Source organism: Syngnathus acus, chromosome 2, assembly GCF_901709675.1.
Source record: "Syngnathus acus chromosome 2, fSynAcu1.2, whole genome shotgun sequence".
In the NCBI taxonomy this organism is placed as follows: domain Eukaryota; kingdom Metazoa; phylum Chordata; class Actinopteri; order Syngnathiformes; family Syngnathidae; genus Syngnathus; species Syngnathus acus.
In genome coordinates, this window is record NC_051088.1 from 7,401,779 (window position 1) to 7,422,000 (window position 20,222).

Sequence of the window (20,222 nt, forward strand, 5' to 3'; positions counted from 1 at the left end):
GCATTATATTTTGAATGACTGTAACCCCTTTGAAATAACATTGTAATACAATCAAAACTTGTTCATGATTGTCTTATAGAAAAGTAGAACCACTTGACTTTGGACTTAACATGATCTCTTGCTGAGGCAGCTAAAATCAATCATACTCATGCAGTCCATCAAGCACTCATTCATTTACCGTGGCTTTATTCTATTGTTTTATTGGACCGTTAAAGGATTCTTTATGGAGCTTCTCATCGTTTTGATATATACAAATATTTGAAACATCACAACGGTAACCTTGGAAGATGTTAGCCAAGGACAAATATGAAGAGTTCTTTTCCAAAAATTTGAATGTTCTAACAAAAAAATGACATTTGCCCAAACCTGTAAATTTCACACTTTAATTTTATTCGAGTTCCTTTGATCAAAATAAGGTCTTAACATATTCAACAAGTTATTAGTTGGTGTTTTTTTAAAGGGGTTATATTTTGTCAAGCATACTTTTTACAGCATACAACATTTTAAAAAATAAATCTAAAAATAAGAGAGGCCAACATCTATTGCAATAGATAGCAAATATAAATATTTTCTGCTGGGGCAGAACATTTTCTCTTCTTTTTCATATAAACTTTGTTGAAAACAAAAAAGTCACCATCCATAATTGAAATTAAGGATTTTATTAGTAGACATTCTCTTGTCCATGACTCTATCAAGCTGTCCACAGTATGCCTATGTGGTCCCCCACCAAAAAATAAAACATCTGGTGGTATGTCCACACCAAAGAAAATGCTTTAAATACTATAAAAATAAATCAATTGCACAAAATAATGTGTCATTCATTTTGCATGTGATTACCTCTGTGTAACACGAGTACACAAACTACAACAATCACATAGATAGTCCAAGAGAAGGGGGGGGATAAAATTCAACAGAGGAAATGTTGGGAGAAATAGCAAAAGCAAACAAACACAAAACAAACAAAAAAAGACTTGACGGTCCAAATGTTGCTATGTGCGTTAATGAAAGAGGCCTTGTACCATTTTGTGTTAAATACAAATTTTGTGCATATCAACACTGCACCCAACTTTAGTGTTTTGATTACACATCACATAGTAGATTAGGCTTTGCCCAAAAAAAAGGCAGATGTAACAGACACAGAAACTACATGTACAAATAAGTCTAACGAGTGCATGTGGTTAAGTGCTCTAAAATAAATACAGGCAGGCTATGGAAGAGGGGGGGGAAAAAAAAAAGAAAAAAAAAGAAATGGAGTTTGGCCACCGTTCAACAAAATTCATGTTTGCGTTTTACAGTATGCAATAGTCACACAAAAACAACCATTGTCCAGAGATGTTCTTGCTTTAGCTGTTTGAAATTTCTTTACTATTACGACCACAGTCAGCACAAGAGCTGAGCTTTTTTTATTTTTTATTATTATCATTGTATTATTTTTACATTTTTACAACATTTTCACTTGGAATGTAAAATAAGGATTCAATGTGCTGATGGTCTGCTGCAAAATGTAGAAGATATTAACAAGGTGTCACATTACCAATTGAGGTTTTTCTCTTATCTTTAAGTGTCTACACCAAAATAATCTCAAGGTTGTTTTTTTTGACACTGGAATGGAATCATTTAGCAATTTTTCAACATCTTAAACGTATGTGTTTTCTTGACAGCAAGGTAGCCATATCGTACCAACACTTGATACTCCTCATTCTGTTGTTCAAGCCCATGTACACACAATTTTGCATTGATATGACGCATATTCCGTCATGGGCCATTTAATAGTGACATATGGAAGAAACAATTAGCGCTGGCAAACAGTTACAGGTATCGCAATTCAAGTTGATGTACAATCCTTTATGGGGAAGAAGCGAGCAAGTCAAGATGAGTCAACTGTTCAAGAGAGGCCTCTGTGTAAGTCTTTCCTATCTGCGCTGGATGTGTGCAATGGTGAAGGGTTACATTTTTAAACGTGTCCCTCCTGCTTATGACAAGGCGTATGGAAGAGGTGGAAAGGGAACAGGGTGAAGGCTACTATTCTCATCAGTAGATATCAGGCAAGTCTCGGTAGTTTCTACTGAAGTAACCACCCGAGTAGTTCCAGTCCTGGGCGCCAGTGTTCGGGTTGGTACCCGATTGGAACCACCTTCAACAAAAAAAAATAATGAATGAAAAACACTAACATAAAAAAATTAATTTTGGGGAAGAAAAAGCAGCTGATTGGTACGCACTTCCGCCCAATGAGTCAAATGCCCCCCCCTCCTCAGATTAACTGACACGTTTTCGTTAAACATATTCACCAATTGTTAGTAAAATTCCAAGATGTCCAAATTCCAGTGATATTTCAAACATCAACATTTGCCCTAGAAACTCAAGTTAACAAGCGCAAAGGTAATATTACGGGTGAGAATAGCAGTGTGAGCAGTTTGTGTATTTCTGCAATTTGTTTTTTTTTTCTGAATGAAGGAATTTAGAGGCATTTGAAGTGCTTGATTTTTTTTTAATTCACAAAATTGGAAACTGCTTGTCACATTGCTAGTTAGTGTGTGAGAGCAAGACTGTGAATGTGTTACACAGTGAAAGAGAGCAATAGTGTGAAACCAAAAGCAAATGAACTCTACACAAACCTTGTAGACCACTCTTCCTCATTCTTGGCTCTCTGCTTTCTGGCTGCTCGTTGTTTCTCTTCTAGTCTCTCCTTCTCCTGGCTTGCTTCTTCTGTAAAACCACAAGAGTCACAGAGTGGAGCCATTTGTGTCGTTCACACGAGGCAGTTATGGAGGCAAACAGCAGATGGCGGCAGCGCTTCATTATCTTAATCTCATCCGTCCATCCATCCAGTGAAATGGTCCCCCGTCAATGGCATGTTGCTTACAGACAAACAAGCATTCAAACTTGCACTCATGGACAAAGAACATGCAAATTCCACACAGGGGGGATAGAGCAGAGTTCTCAAAGCCAGGGGCATTTGTTTTTGCTAAAACAATGCCAAACAGAGCCCAACAAAACACTAGCTGGTTGTAGACAATGCAATTACCCATTTTGCCATTCTCCATGGCTCGAATGTCAGGTCTGAAGCGACAGTCTGATGGGGCCAAAATGGCCTCCATGCCTGGCTCCAGCTCGTTGAGGGACAATGCAAAGTTGGTGAAGTTGTACATCTAAACAAAGAGAAGTACAAAGAATCTGTTGAGATTTTGAGCACACAATTATTTTCTTTTCTTTCCTTCCTCTCCCTTTCAATACCTGAGCTGAGTGAGCCGGTCTAGGATCTATCCTCCAGAGCAAAGTGCTCCCTGGTATGACCAACACAGTCTCTTGGACCTCTGGCATGTCATCAGCATCATCGTTTTCCGATCCTACTGGCTCCTCCTGGTGGATGGGAATAGAGTGGATTGAGAAATCACATGGTTAATCATCACATTAGCCGTTCTACCAAGAATATGCGAATGAGGAATTCTGCATCGACCCAAGAGAAAAGAGACTCGTGTGATTCTGACTCAATTAATCAATTTACACGTTTTTGCTTCCTGTTGTCTCCTTTCTTCTCTGCCTTTTTGTGAGCCTCGTAGGACTGAGGATCAATACTCCACATGCACTCCGTCCACTTCCCATAGATGACACAAAGCTTCTTTTTACTGCACAATGACAAACACAAGAGGAAGCTCCGATTACAAAACCAGCTTTCTTGGAAAACTTTACGCAATATATTAGAAATGATATCATGGGTGACAAAGTAAAAAGGCTAACCTCTTGTCCTGGATGTATCCCTCCACTTTGTGCAGCTCTTTGCCAAACATCCCACAAGGCTTGAAATTCAACACACACTTGTCTCCAGTGCTGTGTAGACAAGAGTGTAAGCATTTAACACCTCTCCATAAATCATGGTGAACTGTATGCGACCTAAATGTTACACGTTGCACACCAAAAGAAAGATGTCTCATGGGATAACAGCTTATTCATGACTGCAGAGCAGTACATTCATTTACCTGTGGTTGACTATTTCTACTGAGCCATACTGCTCTATCCATAGTTTGCCTAGAATGATGTTGTGCACGCAGCAGTTAGGGTTACTCCACGTATATGCCTCATTGTGCCTGAAATAGAGAAGGAAGGGGAAGACACATGAGACACAGATGGGACATTGCCAAAAGGAACACATTTAAACGAGGAAAGTAACTCCCACATTTCTTTGACATACCTAAGTAGCTCGAGAGTGATGGTCCCTTTGGGCTCGGCCTCAACACTCTTCCCCCAGAATTTGAGCTTGGGGTATATGGAGCCATGGAATACAAAGTCTCCTGCCAGGCTCTCAGCATGGAAGGCACTCACTGGTGGATGATGGGATACCTGCTCTGCTAGCAGCCGGAAGCCCTGCTCCTCTCTGTGTAGACACGCAGGAGCATGAAGGGTGAATAATTCATGTTAAAAAAAGATGTGAAGATGTACCTGGTAAGTTCATAAGTCTCCCCAAGAAGAGGGTTGAAAGGTTTTCCAGTTCGCTCCCACTGAGATGCAACCGCTGACACGGCAAACGCAGCAACAGCCTGAAGAAACAATTATAGACAACATGTTTAGATCACTCACGGAAAAGCTTTTTCAACGAGATTTCTCTCACAGGTTTGGCTATTTAGTCGAGCTCGTCTGCAACCCGCGGCTCATCCTTTGGCTGTGGCTCTCCCTGACTTTGGAAAGTCTATTTTAAATGTAATTTTGCCTGTTTGTTTTTCAAATTATATTTAAATATTAAGATTATGGCACTTCCATTATGTTAAAATACAAGTGTTTTATATGCATCACAACCACCAATGTGAGACACTTGGCCTTAAGATTGAGATGCTTGAACCCTGGTAAGAAAAACATGGATGAATCCAAGAGAAAGGTTTCTGAAGAAAAAGAAAACAATGTTGATGCAACATGCTACACAAATATGTTAAAAACAAACATCACTCAGATCGCACAGATGCCAGCTGTAAAAATGAAGGTGGCGTCTCCTGCCCTGATGTAACGACACTGTACGTTGAGAAGCAAAATCTCTTCAACCAGGTAAAAAAGGTGAATAATTAAACGTTTGACTTCATAATAAAAAATGTAAGGCGGACTCGTCTCAGACATTTCTAAAGTGTTGATGAGGTGGCAATTTTCTTTTGGACAATTGCAATTCTGTTTGTGTGTTTGATTTCTTCCCACCATGCAACTTAAGCGGGATACACAACACACAAGCTGGTAATTGTGCGGTAGTTTACGCAGTTCGTAAGGAGTCTGAGTGTCTGACCTGCATGCGCTCTATGGAGTCAGACAGCGAGCAAGCTCTGTTGATGAGGTAAGTGTGTTCCATGTATTCAGTGATTCTCTGCAGGAAGCTGAGGGGCTCGTTGAAGACAACGGGCATTGTGATCTTGGAGAGTTCCTGACAAAGTACACATGATAAGAAGTGTGGAGATGACTTGGTTTATTGCCAACACTAACAGTTTTGCATTGGGAAATGCAAAGTAATTGCTTGCACAATCACATTAATAATGAAATCATCATTTCCCAAACTTGATATTTGTCCCTCGGTAAGAGTAAATCATAGCTTGAACGACGCTTTCAATACCGGTAAATACGTTGATTTGTTGTTGGTATTGTTTCGAGCACTCACATTCAAAGTCATCTTTCTCCTCTTCTTCACATTGACAGATCACTGCTTATTGCTACATAACAGCTGTGAGTGCAAAACCATTTTTGAGAAGTCAATGGCCTCTCTAGTGCAGTCTGAATAAAAACAACAACAACAAAAAAAGAGCCTGCCCATGAAATTTGCTTGCTATTTATTTCCTTATGTATCGAGAATACAGTAAATCTTCTTTTAGTTTTAGTTTAATTCATTTGTCTACTAAAAATGTGTGTTTTTTGAGTGTGTTGGAGTGGGAGTTGGGGGAGGTGTGCACAACTTTCATAAAAAAAAAAATAATAATAATAATTAAGATACATGTGGGGAACAAACAAAAAGTTTGGGAATGATGAGCATATTCAGTAGAAAAAGTCAATGAGTAAGATAGGATCAATTCCAATCCTTACCATTCCGATGCATTTTTTAAGGATACTCCAGACACTAATAGTGCTTCTGGAAAACATGGGTGCAGGTAATGACGTCCTAGAGTGAAAAGAGAAATAAAATGACAATTGATGAGTGGAGAGAAAACAGAATTAAAAAAGAGGCAGACCATCTTTTGAATCTGAAACTTGGAATCCAATCAGCATTTAGCCACTAAATGGGCTCATTTAGATTAGAATCTAATCAATCTGATATCTGACACATTTTCACACTTTATGTATGTAGGATTTTTGTATTTGAGTGCATCCGTTTAACAAATGTGCAAACTACCTTTCAACCCAAACTGTTGCTATGGTTGCAAGGAACATGCACCGTCGTTGATTCACAGAGTATTACATTAAATGCAGACGCTAAATTCTAATTAGCATGTCTGGCCTTTGCAATGGTATTTAGGTAGCAAATATTTGTGTAATTGTTTGTTTTACATGTCAGTTTGACAGTAAACTACAGTTGGGAGTGCCAAATAGCTTGAAGAAAGAACATTTTGCCTCTTATTTGCAGAAGTGTTTGCTATATGCACGTTAACAATCATGCACATGGGGCACTTTCTTAACTTCGAATGCCACTCCCAACAAAGATTGTCTCTCAACCCCAGTTGCATCACTTTCATACACTGCCTTGAGTTTAAGATCAGGGGATGTTTGAGAATAATTGTCAATTTTTGCACATGTTGTCCTGAATGTTGTTAGCTACCTAAATGTTGTACAGAGGCCGAGATCTACTGGAGTCAAATTCCTTGTTTGGCATGCTCAAACTTGGCAAATAAAGATTGATTCTGATCTTAGAGCGTTCTCGAAAGAAAACCGGATAGGTTCAACAACAAATAAAAATGTGATTAGGCGATGGATTACTGTATCTGTGCAACTCTATCTGATACAAGTACGCTGAGGGGTAAACAATGCATTGGCACAAACAAAGTTTGTAGATAAGCAGAGCATGCTGTCCAACAGGTCTGCTATCAGAAAAAGGAAGCTTGTTTGTCCATTTGGCAGGAAATGAGAAAAATAACGGAGCACGCTTTTCACCTGCCACTGTATTATTGTATCTCTGGAGTGTCACAGACAAGAACACAAAGTATGAACCTACAAGCATCTCCATGCGTCCACCTATATGCTGTATCACCAAGCCTGTTCATGGTCATGCCTGGGGTTGGTTTGGTTAAGGCGCAACAAAACTAGCTGATAGTAGGCATAGGCAGACATCCTAGACTGGAGAGCAAGTCAAGTACGAGTACAAAACTACCAATGGCTGCCCACAAGAACCTCAGAAGCGTTAATATCCAATCAAAGTGAATGAACAACCACTTTCTCAATGATGTTCTTACCTTGAGGTCATAATTTTTGACAATTTCTAACCATGCCCCATCCCTATGCCCATGACAGTAAAACCCGTGTCAGACTGAGTGGTTTCTGGTGGAGTTCACTCGGCTACAAATACACAAGCGTGCCTGAAAGGTGTTGCTGGAATGCAGCAGTACCTGTGTTTCTTGACACCGTTCTCTTGTGGCTTTGATCCATTGTTCTTGCTGCTATCAAACACCAGTGCATCTTTGTAACTGGACTCTGACACCCCTTCATATGACTCGTCCGAATCCAGGCCTGTGAAGCATAATAATCATAACTATGTAAATATGGTAACATGACAGCAACGAAACAGACACTAGGCACTAACCTGTAACGGCGTCGAAGAACTCCTCCTCATTGCTCATCTTCTGTCGTCAACGCTGACAAATCTGACTGTTGACTGGTCAACCTCTAACACATGGTCCCTCTGATGACAACCTCGGAGAGTTCTTCTGGATAGAAAATGGTCGGCCAAGGTGCCCACTGGATCGTCACTACAGCAACAGCACAGTATTTGTGCTTGGTTTCCACAAAATGCTTAGGATGGATGCTTATGGAGGAAGAAGAAGCACACCAGCTAATGTCTGCTGTTTGAAAAATAGATAAAGGTGAATGTTAGCTAAGATGGTGTTATTGAACATATTGTTTTGCTTTTTGATGATGCAAGGTAGAAATAGAAATATGTGGAGACAAAAGTAGTTGTTGAAAAGCAACATGAGAAAAAAACTCTGACCTGACTAAGTTACAGGGAAAAAAAACGAATGAATATTTCACACAAGGTTTTTGTAGGTGTCTGTGTATTAATTGATTAATATAATTATTAATGATTTGATTTGGATTAAAAATCTGACATGATGCATTAATAGTGCGCCTTATAGTCCGGTGCACCTTATATAAGGACGTTTTAAAATGGGCCATTCATTGAAGGTGCGCCTGATAGTCCGGTACGCCTTATAGTCTGGAAAATACGGTACTACTAAAAACACCTTATTTTCTTGGACTTTTGCGTTCATTAAAATTAATTCTAGTTGTTGTTGGTTATATTTTCAAAATGTGCACACAATGCATACAGTTGCTGAGGCTTCATTATTTTTTAACTCAAAACTTACTACAATGGTTTAGGTACACCACATTTTTGGTGCACATTTATTCCCGCAATTAGCATAATTTCAACAATTGTATACTAAGGATATATTTATCATCTCTTTGCATCTCTAACTGCAACTATGGCTAAACTTTAATCACACAATGCAATCACATGATTTTGCTCCCTCCCTAATCTAAGCAGCATACTTTAGGTGTATAATGCTAAAAGGACCAAAAAAAAAAGAAAGTGGCATGGCATTTTTATTGTGACACAACTCACATGGTAAATAAATACAAGGAATGTTGACTGATACTCTGACTCATTCATCACAAAGATCAGAAAAATGTTAAATGACTGGATGACTTGTCGCTCAAAAATCTGATACATTTTTAACAATATGATGCTTTCATTTTTGATTTTGAAAATGTACTGTATGTCTAATGAAAATTTCGCCCAACAACATCTTAGGCAACACGATGACCAGACACTATGATTTTATAATGAAGTCACTACTGTTGTTATGAACAAAAGGTGGTGACAAAAAGTTCTCATTAGGACAAAAAGAAAGTCATCAGCGGTCGATCTCTAACCAAGATTACCATGTCCAAGCAGAAAAAGATAGGGCAGGATGTTCCCTCCTTCATGGAATCGATAAACAGTGTGAATGATTGTCTTGTAATCCACTTCCGGAGTGGAATATTATATATTGTTTGACCTAAAATAGAAGCCTTGAGAAACACACTGGAAATGGAAATGCAATGGAAAGCGATTAGCACTAGGGCTTCCAAGGTTCGTCAACAAGTCATGACTGTCGACGTCCCAATCCACTAACGGCTAATTTAAAAGCCAATGTCAACATTATTTTTTTTTTAAGTTTTGTTTTCCCTCTAGAAACAAATCCTGTTAAATCCAGTAAAGACCAAACTAGACTTCTCAATGTGGTGTTAAAAAATAAAATAAGGTGGTAAAAAGAAAACAGAGTCAAGATACTTAGCACTAAACGACCAGTTAATACTGAACAGAGACAGAACATAAACACATCTTTCTTCCCCTCACATGCACGTATGCGCACGCACTTACCGAGAAACGTACCACAAGTCCATTTCACGTGAGCAACAAAATCACAAGATTTGTAAAGAGAGAATTAATGTCAGTCGCCCGCAAATTAAGTGTGACCTCACATCTTTAACCTACAATCAAAAGAACAAGCTTGTGATTTAGGAAGAGCTATTCTGTAATCCTTTCTATAACTTGCTATATAAGTTTTGTCATACCACAATACTTTATAGCTGGTATCGTCACTACGACTTGACCCAATATCTTAAAAATAAAGCAAGTATCGGCCCAATACCTGATATCGGTACTGTCCCATCCCTAACTGCAATCCAATGTCGGAAAAAACAAATGTGCAATGTAAGTGATTGTTAACAAGTTACTCCAGGCACATCCTGTAATTTCGGAAGTAAACCTGACTGCCAACCTTTATTGAAAAACAAACTTAACTTGCTCAGGATCAAATAAGGCGGGGGGGAAAAAATAAACAATAAAATCAGGTTTTGAAGTCACCTTTGAAACACTGTTCCAGGAAACTGAATTGCCCTGCTAGTTCATTGATGACTATCTATAATAACTATGATAAATTACTTCTAAACTGGCTTTTCACAGTGTGGCAAAATGCCTCAAAGTGTTCCTGAAGTCATGTGTCTTATGCAGAAGGATATCCATTCATTTAGAAAAGGATGCTTGATTACTCATACGCGCACAGACCCACGAACATAATTAATACAATGCTCTATGCGAATTGGCACATTTCATTTTTATAAAACAATTTTGTTTAGCAAATATCAGCTTTCTTGTTTTTTCTACTCGTTATGACCATCCCTAATTACTAATACATTACATTTCCACAATTTGGACCATTCGCCTTGAGATAGACTCTGCTTGGGGCAAACACTGTGTTAAAAAAAAAAAAAAAAAAAAATGCATTTAGATAGCATGGGGGAATGAGTTTTGGATAACTTGTGAGCAATACTGATAAGGTATAGAATCCCTTTCCAGTTTACAAAGGTTAAGGTTAAACCACGCAACAACTCACAAAGAAGTTGATAGAGGCATCCATGACTGATAATAGATTTTATAACGCAGCTCCATAGCAATTTATATCTGTAGTTTCTCTGCTGGTCAGTGCTTTATCTTAAACCAGGGTGGTTACACAGTGGGACACTGATTGTGTGCACTAAACTGCCTGTTATTTCGTACCCAAAAACAGATTAAAGAGGATGTAACAAAACTATTGAAACGGAACATCAGTTTTGATTTAAAAGACGTGAGTGCATCAAATCAAGCCGAATCCAATTATGTCACTTTAAAATATATTGAATCGTATTTGATTGGAATTATATATTTATGAAGGAAATGCCAGACTGTACTTTATTCATATGTAAAATGACAACTACACCTAATCAATCAGCAACTAAGAAAATATTTATGTAGTAATATTAATAGTATAAAAAATTCCTATGGTATTTATGGGAACACATGGTAGCCAGACAGCCTTCAATCACAGACCCCACTTACAACAAGTTAACATTTGAAGAATATTTGACATTGACTTCTGTCACACACATGCCCATTAGTTTGACTACCGCTGCAAGATTCAACTCAAATCTGTTGAAATGTGGCCTTGAGAACATGCGTTTGCAAAATGTCTTTCCTGTCGCAAAATGTTAACCACACGTCAACAATAATTAGAGAACAAATGCTGCCACTCAAGTAGTAGTAACCATTGATCCAAGAACAAAGATACAGTATAACTCCCTTCCACAAAGCGTTCCTATTGTGGCCTAATTGGACATTTGACATTGATTCATTATGGAGAGCTAGTTCAAGAGGTCTTCTAGTCTTCACTACCATGCGCAAAAGATTATATTTTAACATCTTGTCCCAGTGTGACAATATCTTGCATTATTGCTGCTGGGCCACAGCCTGATTGTATGAGGCTACTCAAAGTTCATTGACACTGGGCCAGTACAAATTTCATAAATAAGAACAATTCAAAGCATTCTTTTATGTTTCGGAACTTAATGCTTATGAGTTTTCTCTACTTAAATCACAGTCTGATGACCAAGCCTCGAAATAGGCAGAATCAAATTGCAATTTGCGAGTGAAAAATGCACATTTTATACATAATCCAAACACATTAAAAAGCAAAACTGCAATCAGGCATTTATGTGGCACAATGAAAAGCTTACCACACACCCTATGAGCTATACTATTACCAGGGAGAGAATCAATTTCTACTATCGTATTAATATTTAGGTCGTATAGCCCAGCCCCAACAGATTCATCTCATTCCTTTGAATGTTATATAAATGATATAAAATCACAGAAATATTTGGAAAAATGCATTTGCACAAATAAATGACTTTCCTAGACATCGCAGCCGCTGCAGTCAGTTAAGACTACATAAAAAAAATATGCCCTTGATAATAGAATACAAAGGAATTAGCTTTGTTTCTTTGTTGTTGATAGAAGACAATTTTCACTGCAATCATTTTGCCAGTGTAAAATAGCAAGGAGTAGGTCATAATACATTCCCCTCAAACTTTGTAGAGTGTGGTGCCAAAGCCGAGGAAGAACCCACAGCATGTTAAAGAGTATATAAAAGAATGTATTTTAACCCATTGCTTCACTGTGGTATTATTGGAGCCGTCTGTTCGCCATTCTCCATGAACTAGGAAGTAGTCAGCTAAAAACTAACAAATTGGGATGTTTCATTTGATAAACTGTTACAAAGTAAACAAGTAGTTAAAACATACAGGCCTTACTTAGTACTGTCCACACATAATGGTTGCAACAGTGTGAACGAGTTTCTCGGTACAGTAAAATAATTTCCCAACTTGCCGCAATGGACTTCAGTGTCAATGACCCAGAATAAACCTCCTACGAAACGAAAACAATGGGTTTCCTGAGTGTTAGATGTAGATTTTGATGGAGGAGGTCACAAGTTGAACAGGCATTGCTGAGACAGTAAAATTCCATGGGAGGAAACTTTAACCAACACGGCGCTTGAGATAATAACGCAGATGTTCCCACGCAGATCAGTGCGATTCGCGCAAATCTGCAGAAATCAATAGCACATTCTGTCCCATTTCCAACTTGGGGCTTATCTCACACTTGACGCTGAACGGATCTAAAGTGAAACTTATAGACAGAAGTCAATCAGTGTGTGCCATTATTGGATTTATCAACAGCAGCCAACAACCCCTATTCAGTGTTGCCTAAAGACAAAAAAAAAAAAAAAAAAACAGACTGTCCCAAATGCTGAGTTGGCTGCTATCATTAGCAAGTACTGTACAACAATTCATCTAGCTAACACATCATCATCGCGATCAAACTTCAGTTGTCTACGTGGTATGACATCCCGACGAACAACTTAAAGCGTTATTGTTTATCATAACGATATTGGCCAGCCAAATGTCTGATCCAACACTGACAGGACATCATAGTGACAGCTAGCATTCATGTTAGCGTTGCGGCTAAAAGTGAGGAAAGCTACCTAGTACAGAAGCGTCCATATCTGACATAACAGACCTTAAAATGCTCAGCCATGACACCTAAAAATATATAAAGACGGAAAAGAGACGCCATGAAAACACGTCTTACCAGGATCGCGTAGACAGTGTAAACGCTTTGACAAGTCCCGAGAAAGAACTTGCAGTCTAGCTTTGGGTCTGACACAGAAGCGGAAGTGGCTAGCCGCGGGGAAGGGAATGGAAGAATGACTGACGTAATAGACAGCCAATCAAGCCCGTGGGTGGGAGCACGCTGTCCAATGACAAGACATGTCGGTAGCAAGAACGTAACGAAGGGGGTGGGAGCAGCATCATAATATGCAGGCAGGTCACAATCACAATGTGGATCGAACACGTCCTGAAAGAAATATTAAAAAAAAAAAAAAAAAAATACTGGGGAAAATGTGTTCCATCCTTTCTGGTTGATATGACTGATACGCGCATCTAAACAATCTTGTAGAGAGTACAAATACTTTGTAACTGTACCTAAGCTAAATATTCTGTACTTTATATTTATGTCAACTTTTGTTTCACTTTAAAAATAGGGGGGGGAATCAATTAGTCAAGTTTATTTATATTATTTATATATAGACCCAGGCATGGGGCTCAGCTCCTTGGTGTGGGGCCACTCCCTTATTGCTATAAACAACTCTCAACTTTTCCCTCACTTGCACTCCTCTGCTACAGGTGTTTAGAATTCACATATGTAGCCATTCCAGCTGCACCCCAGTTGCAGAAAGGTCCACCACTCTTGTCCTGCGTCTTCCTCTGCTGTCCCCTATCCCACATTGTTCTGTCCTTCCCTGACAGGGGTTAGAAACTAATGCATTCCTTCTATGTATTGAATGTGACATTGTAGTACACCTTTTTACGTAAATGCTGTGTTGAAAATTGGGCCGACCCAGAAGTTTTTTTTTTTTTTTGGTAAATTGACCCAAACCAACAAACCCAAACCTCAATCCACTAAAACCTTAACCCTATAATCCAGGGATGGGCAACTGGTAGCGCATGTGCAATTTTGCAATTGTGTTTTAACACAGTATATAGGCCATCTTCTATATCACCAAGGGATGGAGCACGACTTGTTTTTCCAGATAAAGTAGGCCACGTGAGACACATTATCTATGAGTCACATAGACAGCTTCAGAACCCCTCGGGTCTGTCTCGGAGGGAAAATGTGCAGATGTTCAATCTGCTTCTACAACACTACAATTAGGGGGATTAATTATTATATTATTTTAGCATGCAACAATAATTGATACATGAGAGTTGTTGTAAATTGCCTCGAGGCATTGCAAAACTGAGGGACATTTTTGAGTGTGTATGTAGAAAGTAAAAAGAAAATATTTATACGTTTTATTGTGAAATGTCACTTTGTTGAAATGTTCATATGGAGGCTTTTTGTTTTCAGAGGGATGTGGCTGAAAGCAGACAGTAAATATATTTTTAAAAACAAGACAAACAATTAACAACAGATTAACAACTCAGATGTTATAAACAAAGGTTATAGAAAATGCATTCAGAGAAAAACAAAAAATGGAAATGAGGGAAGGAAAGTGTATTTTGTTGTTGTTGCATATATTGTGGCAGCAGCAACATTGCTGATGCAGCTCATTATCGCCAACACAACACAATTGAAAGCTTGACAGTTCCTTAGGCTCTAACATGCAAGGGCAGCATCTTTATAATGTGTCCCTTTTACCCTCAACAAAACAATGAAAAATCAAGTGGTCTTGTTATTTAGTAATGTTGACATCCATTTGTCACCATTACCGAATTGTAACAAAGTATTTCTGAAACCAATGTACACCATCAAAAAATATAATGACATAAAATAAGGCAACACAATGAGGACCAACTCTTAATATGACAGAAACATTCATACCTGTATGATGAGGTCATGGACAGATGAGTTAAATGAACTGCATGATTATTCATGCCTTTGCGCAGCCGTTAGGCTTTTGTCTCGGTTCAGACACATAGCTTTCGTTTTGATGCCTTTGCACTGGCTTAGTTCCAGTAAAATGTCGAATTACAGGGCCCTCAATGGTCAGGCTCCTCCACACTTAAGTCATCGTGTGTCTTTTCATTCTCCTGTGTGGCCACTGTGGTCTGCTGACCAATTAGTCCCGCATCAAAGATTAAAAATCAAAAATCAAAAACCAAGACCAAATACAGTTTGACCATAGAATGGTGCAGCACAATACTTTTGTTCTCATTGGTGTATCATGATGTTGTGGAGATGCAGAACATAACAATATGAGAAGACGAAGGCAAGTCATCTTCTTTTATTCTCTACACAAAAAAATATTTTGGACTGCAGACATACAGGATTTAGAGTTAGGGGTTACAGATTTGGGGTTAGGAATAGGGGATTAGGGTTTAGGTGTTAGGGTTATTTGTCATAGTAGGGTTTCAAACTAAAGTCATCATTTTGAACTAAGGTTATGCTTTCAAAGCAGAGTTTTAAACCAAGGTTCAGGTTTCATAGGAGGCTTTGAAACTATAGTTAAGGTTTCAAACTAGAGTTGAGGTTTCAAAGTAGGGTTTCAAGTTAAAGTTAGAATTTCAAACTAGTAAACCCATGTGGGCTAACATAGTTGTGGCCCTGGCGGAACCCAGGAGCAAACCCAGATGGAACCATGCCTATAAGCCCATGTTAAAAAACCACATGGAGCCCAGTTTGCTGGGTCTGTCTATTTATATTTATACGTCTGTCTATCAATCCATCTACCTATAGAAGGTCTGGCTGTAAGACCGCATAATGTTCTCCAGGTGGCGACAAAGTTGCAGAAATGTCACTGAGTCGACGCTGATTACAATTATCCACATTATCCACATTATTTTTAAACTAAATCAACTTTTTTGCCCAAATAATACTTACAAATTCATGTACACTCACTATCTGTCATCCCTTGTAAATATTTGCCAGCTGTTTCTATAACATTTATTACTTATATTGACATTTATCTGCATTTATTTATAAAAACTATAATAGAGGGTACAGATAAGTATTGGTTGGTTTCGAGTTGGATAGACAGGGTTTGCTATTTTACGGTTACATTTTCGTTATTGTTATTAGTTATGTTGATGTCTACGAGGGTAATACGTTTAAATAACAACAACAACGACAACAATAATAGTAGTAATAATAATAATAACAACAATAATAATAATAATAATAATAATAATGTTTTGGTTGAATCTCGTCTTTCTCTCCTGTCGCACGTCCCGTTATGTGGGCGGAGAGAGAAAGCGACATCTCCGCCTCCGACTCTTCACGCATACTCGTCCTCGTCCTGGAGGGCAAACGCTGCGAACGACAACCGTTGCGGCTTTGCTAGGAAATGCATATTTTTATACATAAAACCTTGAGATAATTTTAGGCATTACTAAACACAGTGAAGAGTGCACATCTATTAATGGGATCCTCTCGTATGTATTTTTCTGTATCGCTTCAGTGCGTGAGCTTTTCATTGTAGCCAGAGCGAGGATCTCGCTCCTTTTGTCTGTGCGCTGTTGTTTATTCATTTCAGTAGAACGTCTGCCTCCCACTACCCTACAACAAGCGCTATCCTTTCTGTTTTTCGGGTTCGCTTCAAACGGAATGCATGACAAAGTCAAAGGAGGTTGATGTCCACAACAGCCCGGCTCACCTCTCCTTCGCCTCGCCTAAGGAACGGAGACTCCATCTCCGGCAGAAGATGGAAAGCGGAGGCGGGAGAGAGAGCTCGGACAGTGGGCAGGCGCAGCACGCGGAGCTGCCCGCTATAGTCTTAGCTCAGGGAGGAAAGAAGAAAATTAATCGCGCTCCGTCACCTGCCAGACCCAAGGATGTACCCGGGTGGTCCCTCACGAAGATCCGAGGTGGGATCGGCGCCCCCAGTTTGAGTGTGAAACCGGGTGCAATCCACCTGGGGAGCCGCACCTCCAGGCGCAGCCCCATAGGAGGTCTGAGCGCTAAAGACACCAAAGCCGATAAAAGTGGTGTGAAATCGGTGGGCAAGTCGTCCGCTTCCTCAGTCAACGCGTCGTCCAAAACCCCGGCCGCCAAGATGTCTAAAAGTAGCAGCGGTGCACGGAGGAGGGTATCGGACGCCAGCATTGGATCGGACGACTTATCCAAGGATTCCGGCTGCGCCACTGGGAAGCTTTCCCCCACCGACAGCAGCTCCGAATTGTCGGACTGCGCCTCCGAAGAACAAAAGCTCTCATCAGACGCTCCCAGCAGTGACACTGAGTCGAGGAGCAGCCGAGGCGGAGGGGAGAACCTGCTCGGGAATGGAACTTCACAACAACTCGCTGCTACTAAAATCTTCACGGAGAAGGGCGATAAGCACCGATTGTCCATTGGTGTTGAGGCCGTAGAGGAGAGCGCATCTCCGGCTGAGGAGCGCTCGGTCACCTCGGTGGACAGCCGAATTCCGGCCAGCACATCTCTTGCTTTCTCTGACCTCACTGAGGAGTTTGTGGACAGTATGCATGAGGAATTTGTGAGGGAAATTGAGGAGCTGAGATCTGAGAATGATTACCTCAAAGTAAGTCACATACTGTATATTTGAATTGGTGTGATCATGATCATGTGCTGGCCAGGTTGGCAGTGTGTTGATTGCATGCAGCACTCTAATTAGAATCATTTCCATTATCATTGACCCACCTGACCCACATAAGGGTGCTGCTCGAGATATTAAAGCCCATTAATGTCATAACACTGACCATTTAATATTATTGGCCTGCCTGTTGCAAGGGACCCACAATGCTACTCTGGCTTTTTCGGGCGAGCTCCTTAAAGTGCCTTTAGGGTTTACGGTACAGTTGACTCAGACATGCGTCTGCTGTTTGGATGCAAACCAAGGTAAATGACTACCAGTACCAGGGCACTGACGTTTAGAATCTTATGAGCAAAACCTGCAGATTTGGAGCTGCCACGATGATATTTTAAGGGCATCATGCTTGTGTGCAGTCTCATTTATATAACAGCTGTCCAAAGCTACCAGACAACCATACCAAAAATCCAAAATGAATAGTTTGCTTTGGTATCTGCTATGTCTGATTGCTAAAGGGGATTGACTCGAGTGCAGTTGATTGTAGTTTGTTTGATAATAATGCCATATTTTGATTTGCATAATTATCAATTGAGTTCTGTCAGTTAAATGGCACACCCTTAAAAACGGTGGGTTAAAAACAACCCAATCTGGGTAAAAAACTGGACCGACATCCTGGTTTGTTTTGCACAAAACAACCAATTTTTTTTGTACTAAACAACCCAAATTGACGATGCAAAGTGTTGGCAGGCCCACTGAGAGCCAATGACGGTCTAGCCAGTGCCTTTCTCAAAGATAGTTCCACAGCGGATAGTGGGAGCTCGGATTTGTGGAAAAGGGGACCTAGATCAACCTAGATCTCGGAAGCAATATGACAATATGACAATACAACCCCCCCCCCCCCCCCCCCCCCCCCGCAAAAGCCTCACGGCAACTGTCGTTGCAGCTGTGAGGAACACCTGCTTGGTGCAAATGAAGTGAGCATCAAAACCAGAGGACTTGAATAGAATATTTTTGTAAACCAGACGTGCATCTCATTCAAAACAGTCCTTTTATTTATAGGTGTCAAAGTGTCACTAAATGTGAAACATTCAACATGCAGACATAATATCTAAATATTTAATTATAAAAGTAAATCTCAGTGTTTTGACGATACATTCTATATTATGACGTGTGACACGATAAAAGAAAAACCCTTCCTACCAACCAAGAAAAAACGACTTTGTATTTTCTACATTGTAGAGGTAGAGGACTGCACTTAATGAGAGCAAATTATTTTTCTCCTTGCAAATATTGCTCAGCTCCAATTTTGAACCAAGACTGCAATCAGGTCTTTGATTGGCTCATTTTCTTCTGACTTGCTCGCTGATCACGGGAGCAAGAAAACCTCATCCCTGTTGTTCCTACCAGTTAGCTGTGAAAAGCGGGTCAGTGGAGCATTTCTCTCTCGGTACATGAACTTGTGATTCCCCAGCTCTGTGACCTCACGTCTTCGTTCTCTGCGGCCGTGTTTTCTCCGCCTTACTGTCTACACGTGTTTCATGCTCTGTTTTCCCCACCTTTCCCCCTTTTGGTTACCGGCGTTTATCCTTCCTATTCCCCACCTTTCCTGTCTTTTCGGCCTACCATTTCCTGTTTTCGCCTTTAATTCACTTCTTCCCCTCTGTTCTTTGCAAATGTATTGCGCTCTAGTCAGTGTGGCGCCAACAGATTCATTCACTGTCTTCCCTCAATAGTAAACTTCTGCAAGAATGTTGGGATATTTTTTTATTTTATATTTCTGGTGACTTTTCTATTAACATAAGATAATTGATTGGTGATGACCTTTCTTCTTTCAACCTCATTGTTTATACTCGAAGAGTGCAGACACACCCAGCCTACAGCAGTGAAATTTTCTTTTATCATTAGCTGCTGACCCATATTTTCCAGCTGTGGTAAATGATGACAGCATTATTACTACTGCAAAGAGTAATTCTTTTTTTGGCTACACACACACTCTGGGAATCACTCTACTAGTTCAACAATGTTCCACAAACACAAGTGACCCAGTCTTTGTTGGGACCAGGCACGCAATTTTAAACACAGTGACCTGATATGATTTATGCTCCTCTACTGAAATGAATAATTCATTCCTATTATATACACGAATCTTGAATTATCCTCGTAGCGCCTTGTCCACCCTCTGTCATTTTTTTATTTGACATCTAGTTCCTGATGAAGTAATATTTTTTGCTTTGCTCTTAACTACTGACATTTCCCTGCGGGGACTGTAAGAGTATTCACAAAGAGAATCCAATATATTTGATCTGATCTTTTACCTCCTAACTAGAAAGTAGAAGGACTGAAGAATCAATACAAAACAATTACCTTACTTTTTATGCACTTTTTTTGTTATTCAGGACATGATCTCTGGATTATATGACCTCTTTTATTTGACAAGAGGAGACATTGTCATACTATTTGTCATCCTGAAATGCGTCGTGATTGTGAGGAAGGCATGTCAGCTAATGACAAAAGGCGGTGATTTTGAATAAACACGAAGGATAATCTGTTTGTATGAATGACTGACACAATAATAAATACTGTATA

At 39.7% G+C, this 20,222-nt stretch overlaps 2 protein-coding genes across 4 annotated transcripts in view; one reads left to right on the forward strand and one right to left on the reverse strand.

Moving 5' to 3' along the window:
* Positions 1–643: 643 nt before the first annotated feature.
* LOC119119565 (oxysterol-binding protein-related protein 2-like) lies at positions 644–13,282 on the reverse strand. Of its 2 annotated transcripts, none has more exons than XM_037245965.1 (14): positions 13,181–13,282; positions 7,757–7,978; positions 7,563–7,683; positions 6,049–6,124; positions 5,264–5,398; positions 4,438–4,535; positions 4,190–4,372; positions 3,978–4,085; positions 3,739–3,828; positions 3,506–3,626; positions 3,235–3,360; positions 3,026–3,149; positions 2,616–2,706; positions 644–2,134 (listed from the first exon to the last, which is right to left on the reverse strand). In XM_037245965.1, exons 2-14 carry the CDS (start codon positions 7,791–7,793, stop codon positions 2,032–2,034), a joined length of 1,413 nt encoding a protein of 470 aa, XP_037101860.1. In that variant the 5' UTR covers positions 7,794–7,978; positions 13,181–13,282; the 3' UTR covers positions 644–2,031. The 2 variants fall into 2 exon arrangements, with proteins under 2 accessions (XP_037101860.1, XP_037101861.1); XM_037245966.1 differs by having other exon boundaries at positions 7,757–8,015.
* Positions 13,283–16,359: 3,077 nt separating this feature from the next.
* The window catches only part of soga1 (suppressor of glucose, autophagy associated 1), a 42,900-nt gene continuing 39,037 nt past the window's right edge, over positions 16,360–20,222 (forward strand). Inside the window, exon 1 of one of the 2 annotated variants that reach the window (XM_037271227.1) lies at positions 16,360–17,627. In XM_037271227.1, the coding sequence (XP_037127122.1) occupies positions 16,701–17,627 (927 nt within the window). In that variant the 5' untranslated portion in view covers positions 16,360–16,700. The remainder of the gene's footprint in view (positions 17,628–20,222) is intronic. The other variant, XM_037271235.1, reaches the window with a different exon arrangement.

What these genes read in the sequence shown, in the direction of transcription:
- LOC119119565 (XM_037245965.1), bottom strand. Translation starts at nt 7,793, where the DNA reads ATGAGCAATGAGGAGGAGTTCTTCGACGCCGTTACAG. An exon ending in TTAAAAAATGCATCGGAATG is followed by an intron (nt 5,399 to 6,048) that starts GTAAGGATTGGA and finishes GTACTTTGTCAG; the next exon opens with GAACTCTCCAAGATCACAAT. An exon ending in ACAACAGGAAGCAAAAACGT is followed by an intron (nt 3,361 to 3,505) that starts GTAAATTGATTA and finishes CCCATCCACCAG; the next exon opens with GAGGAGCCAGTAGGATCGGA.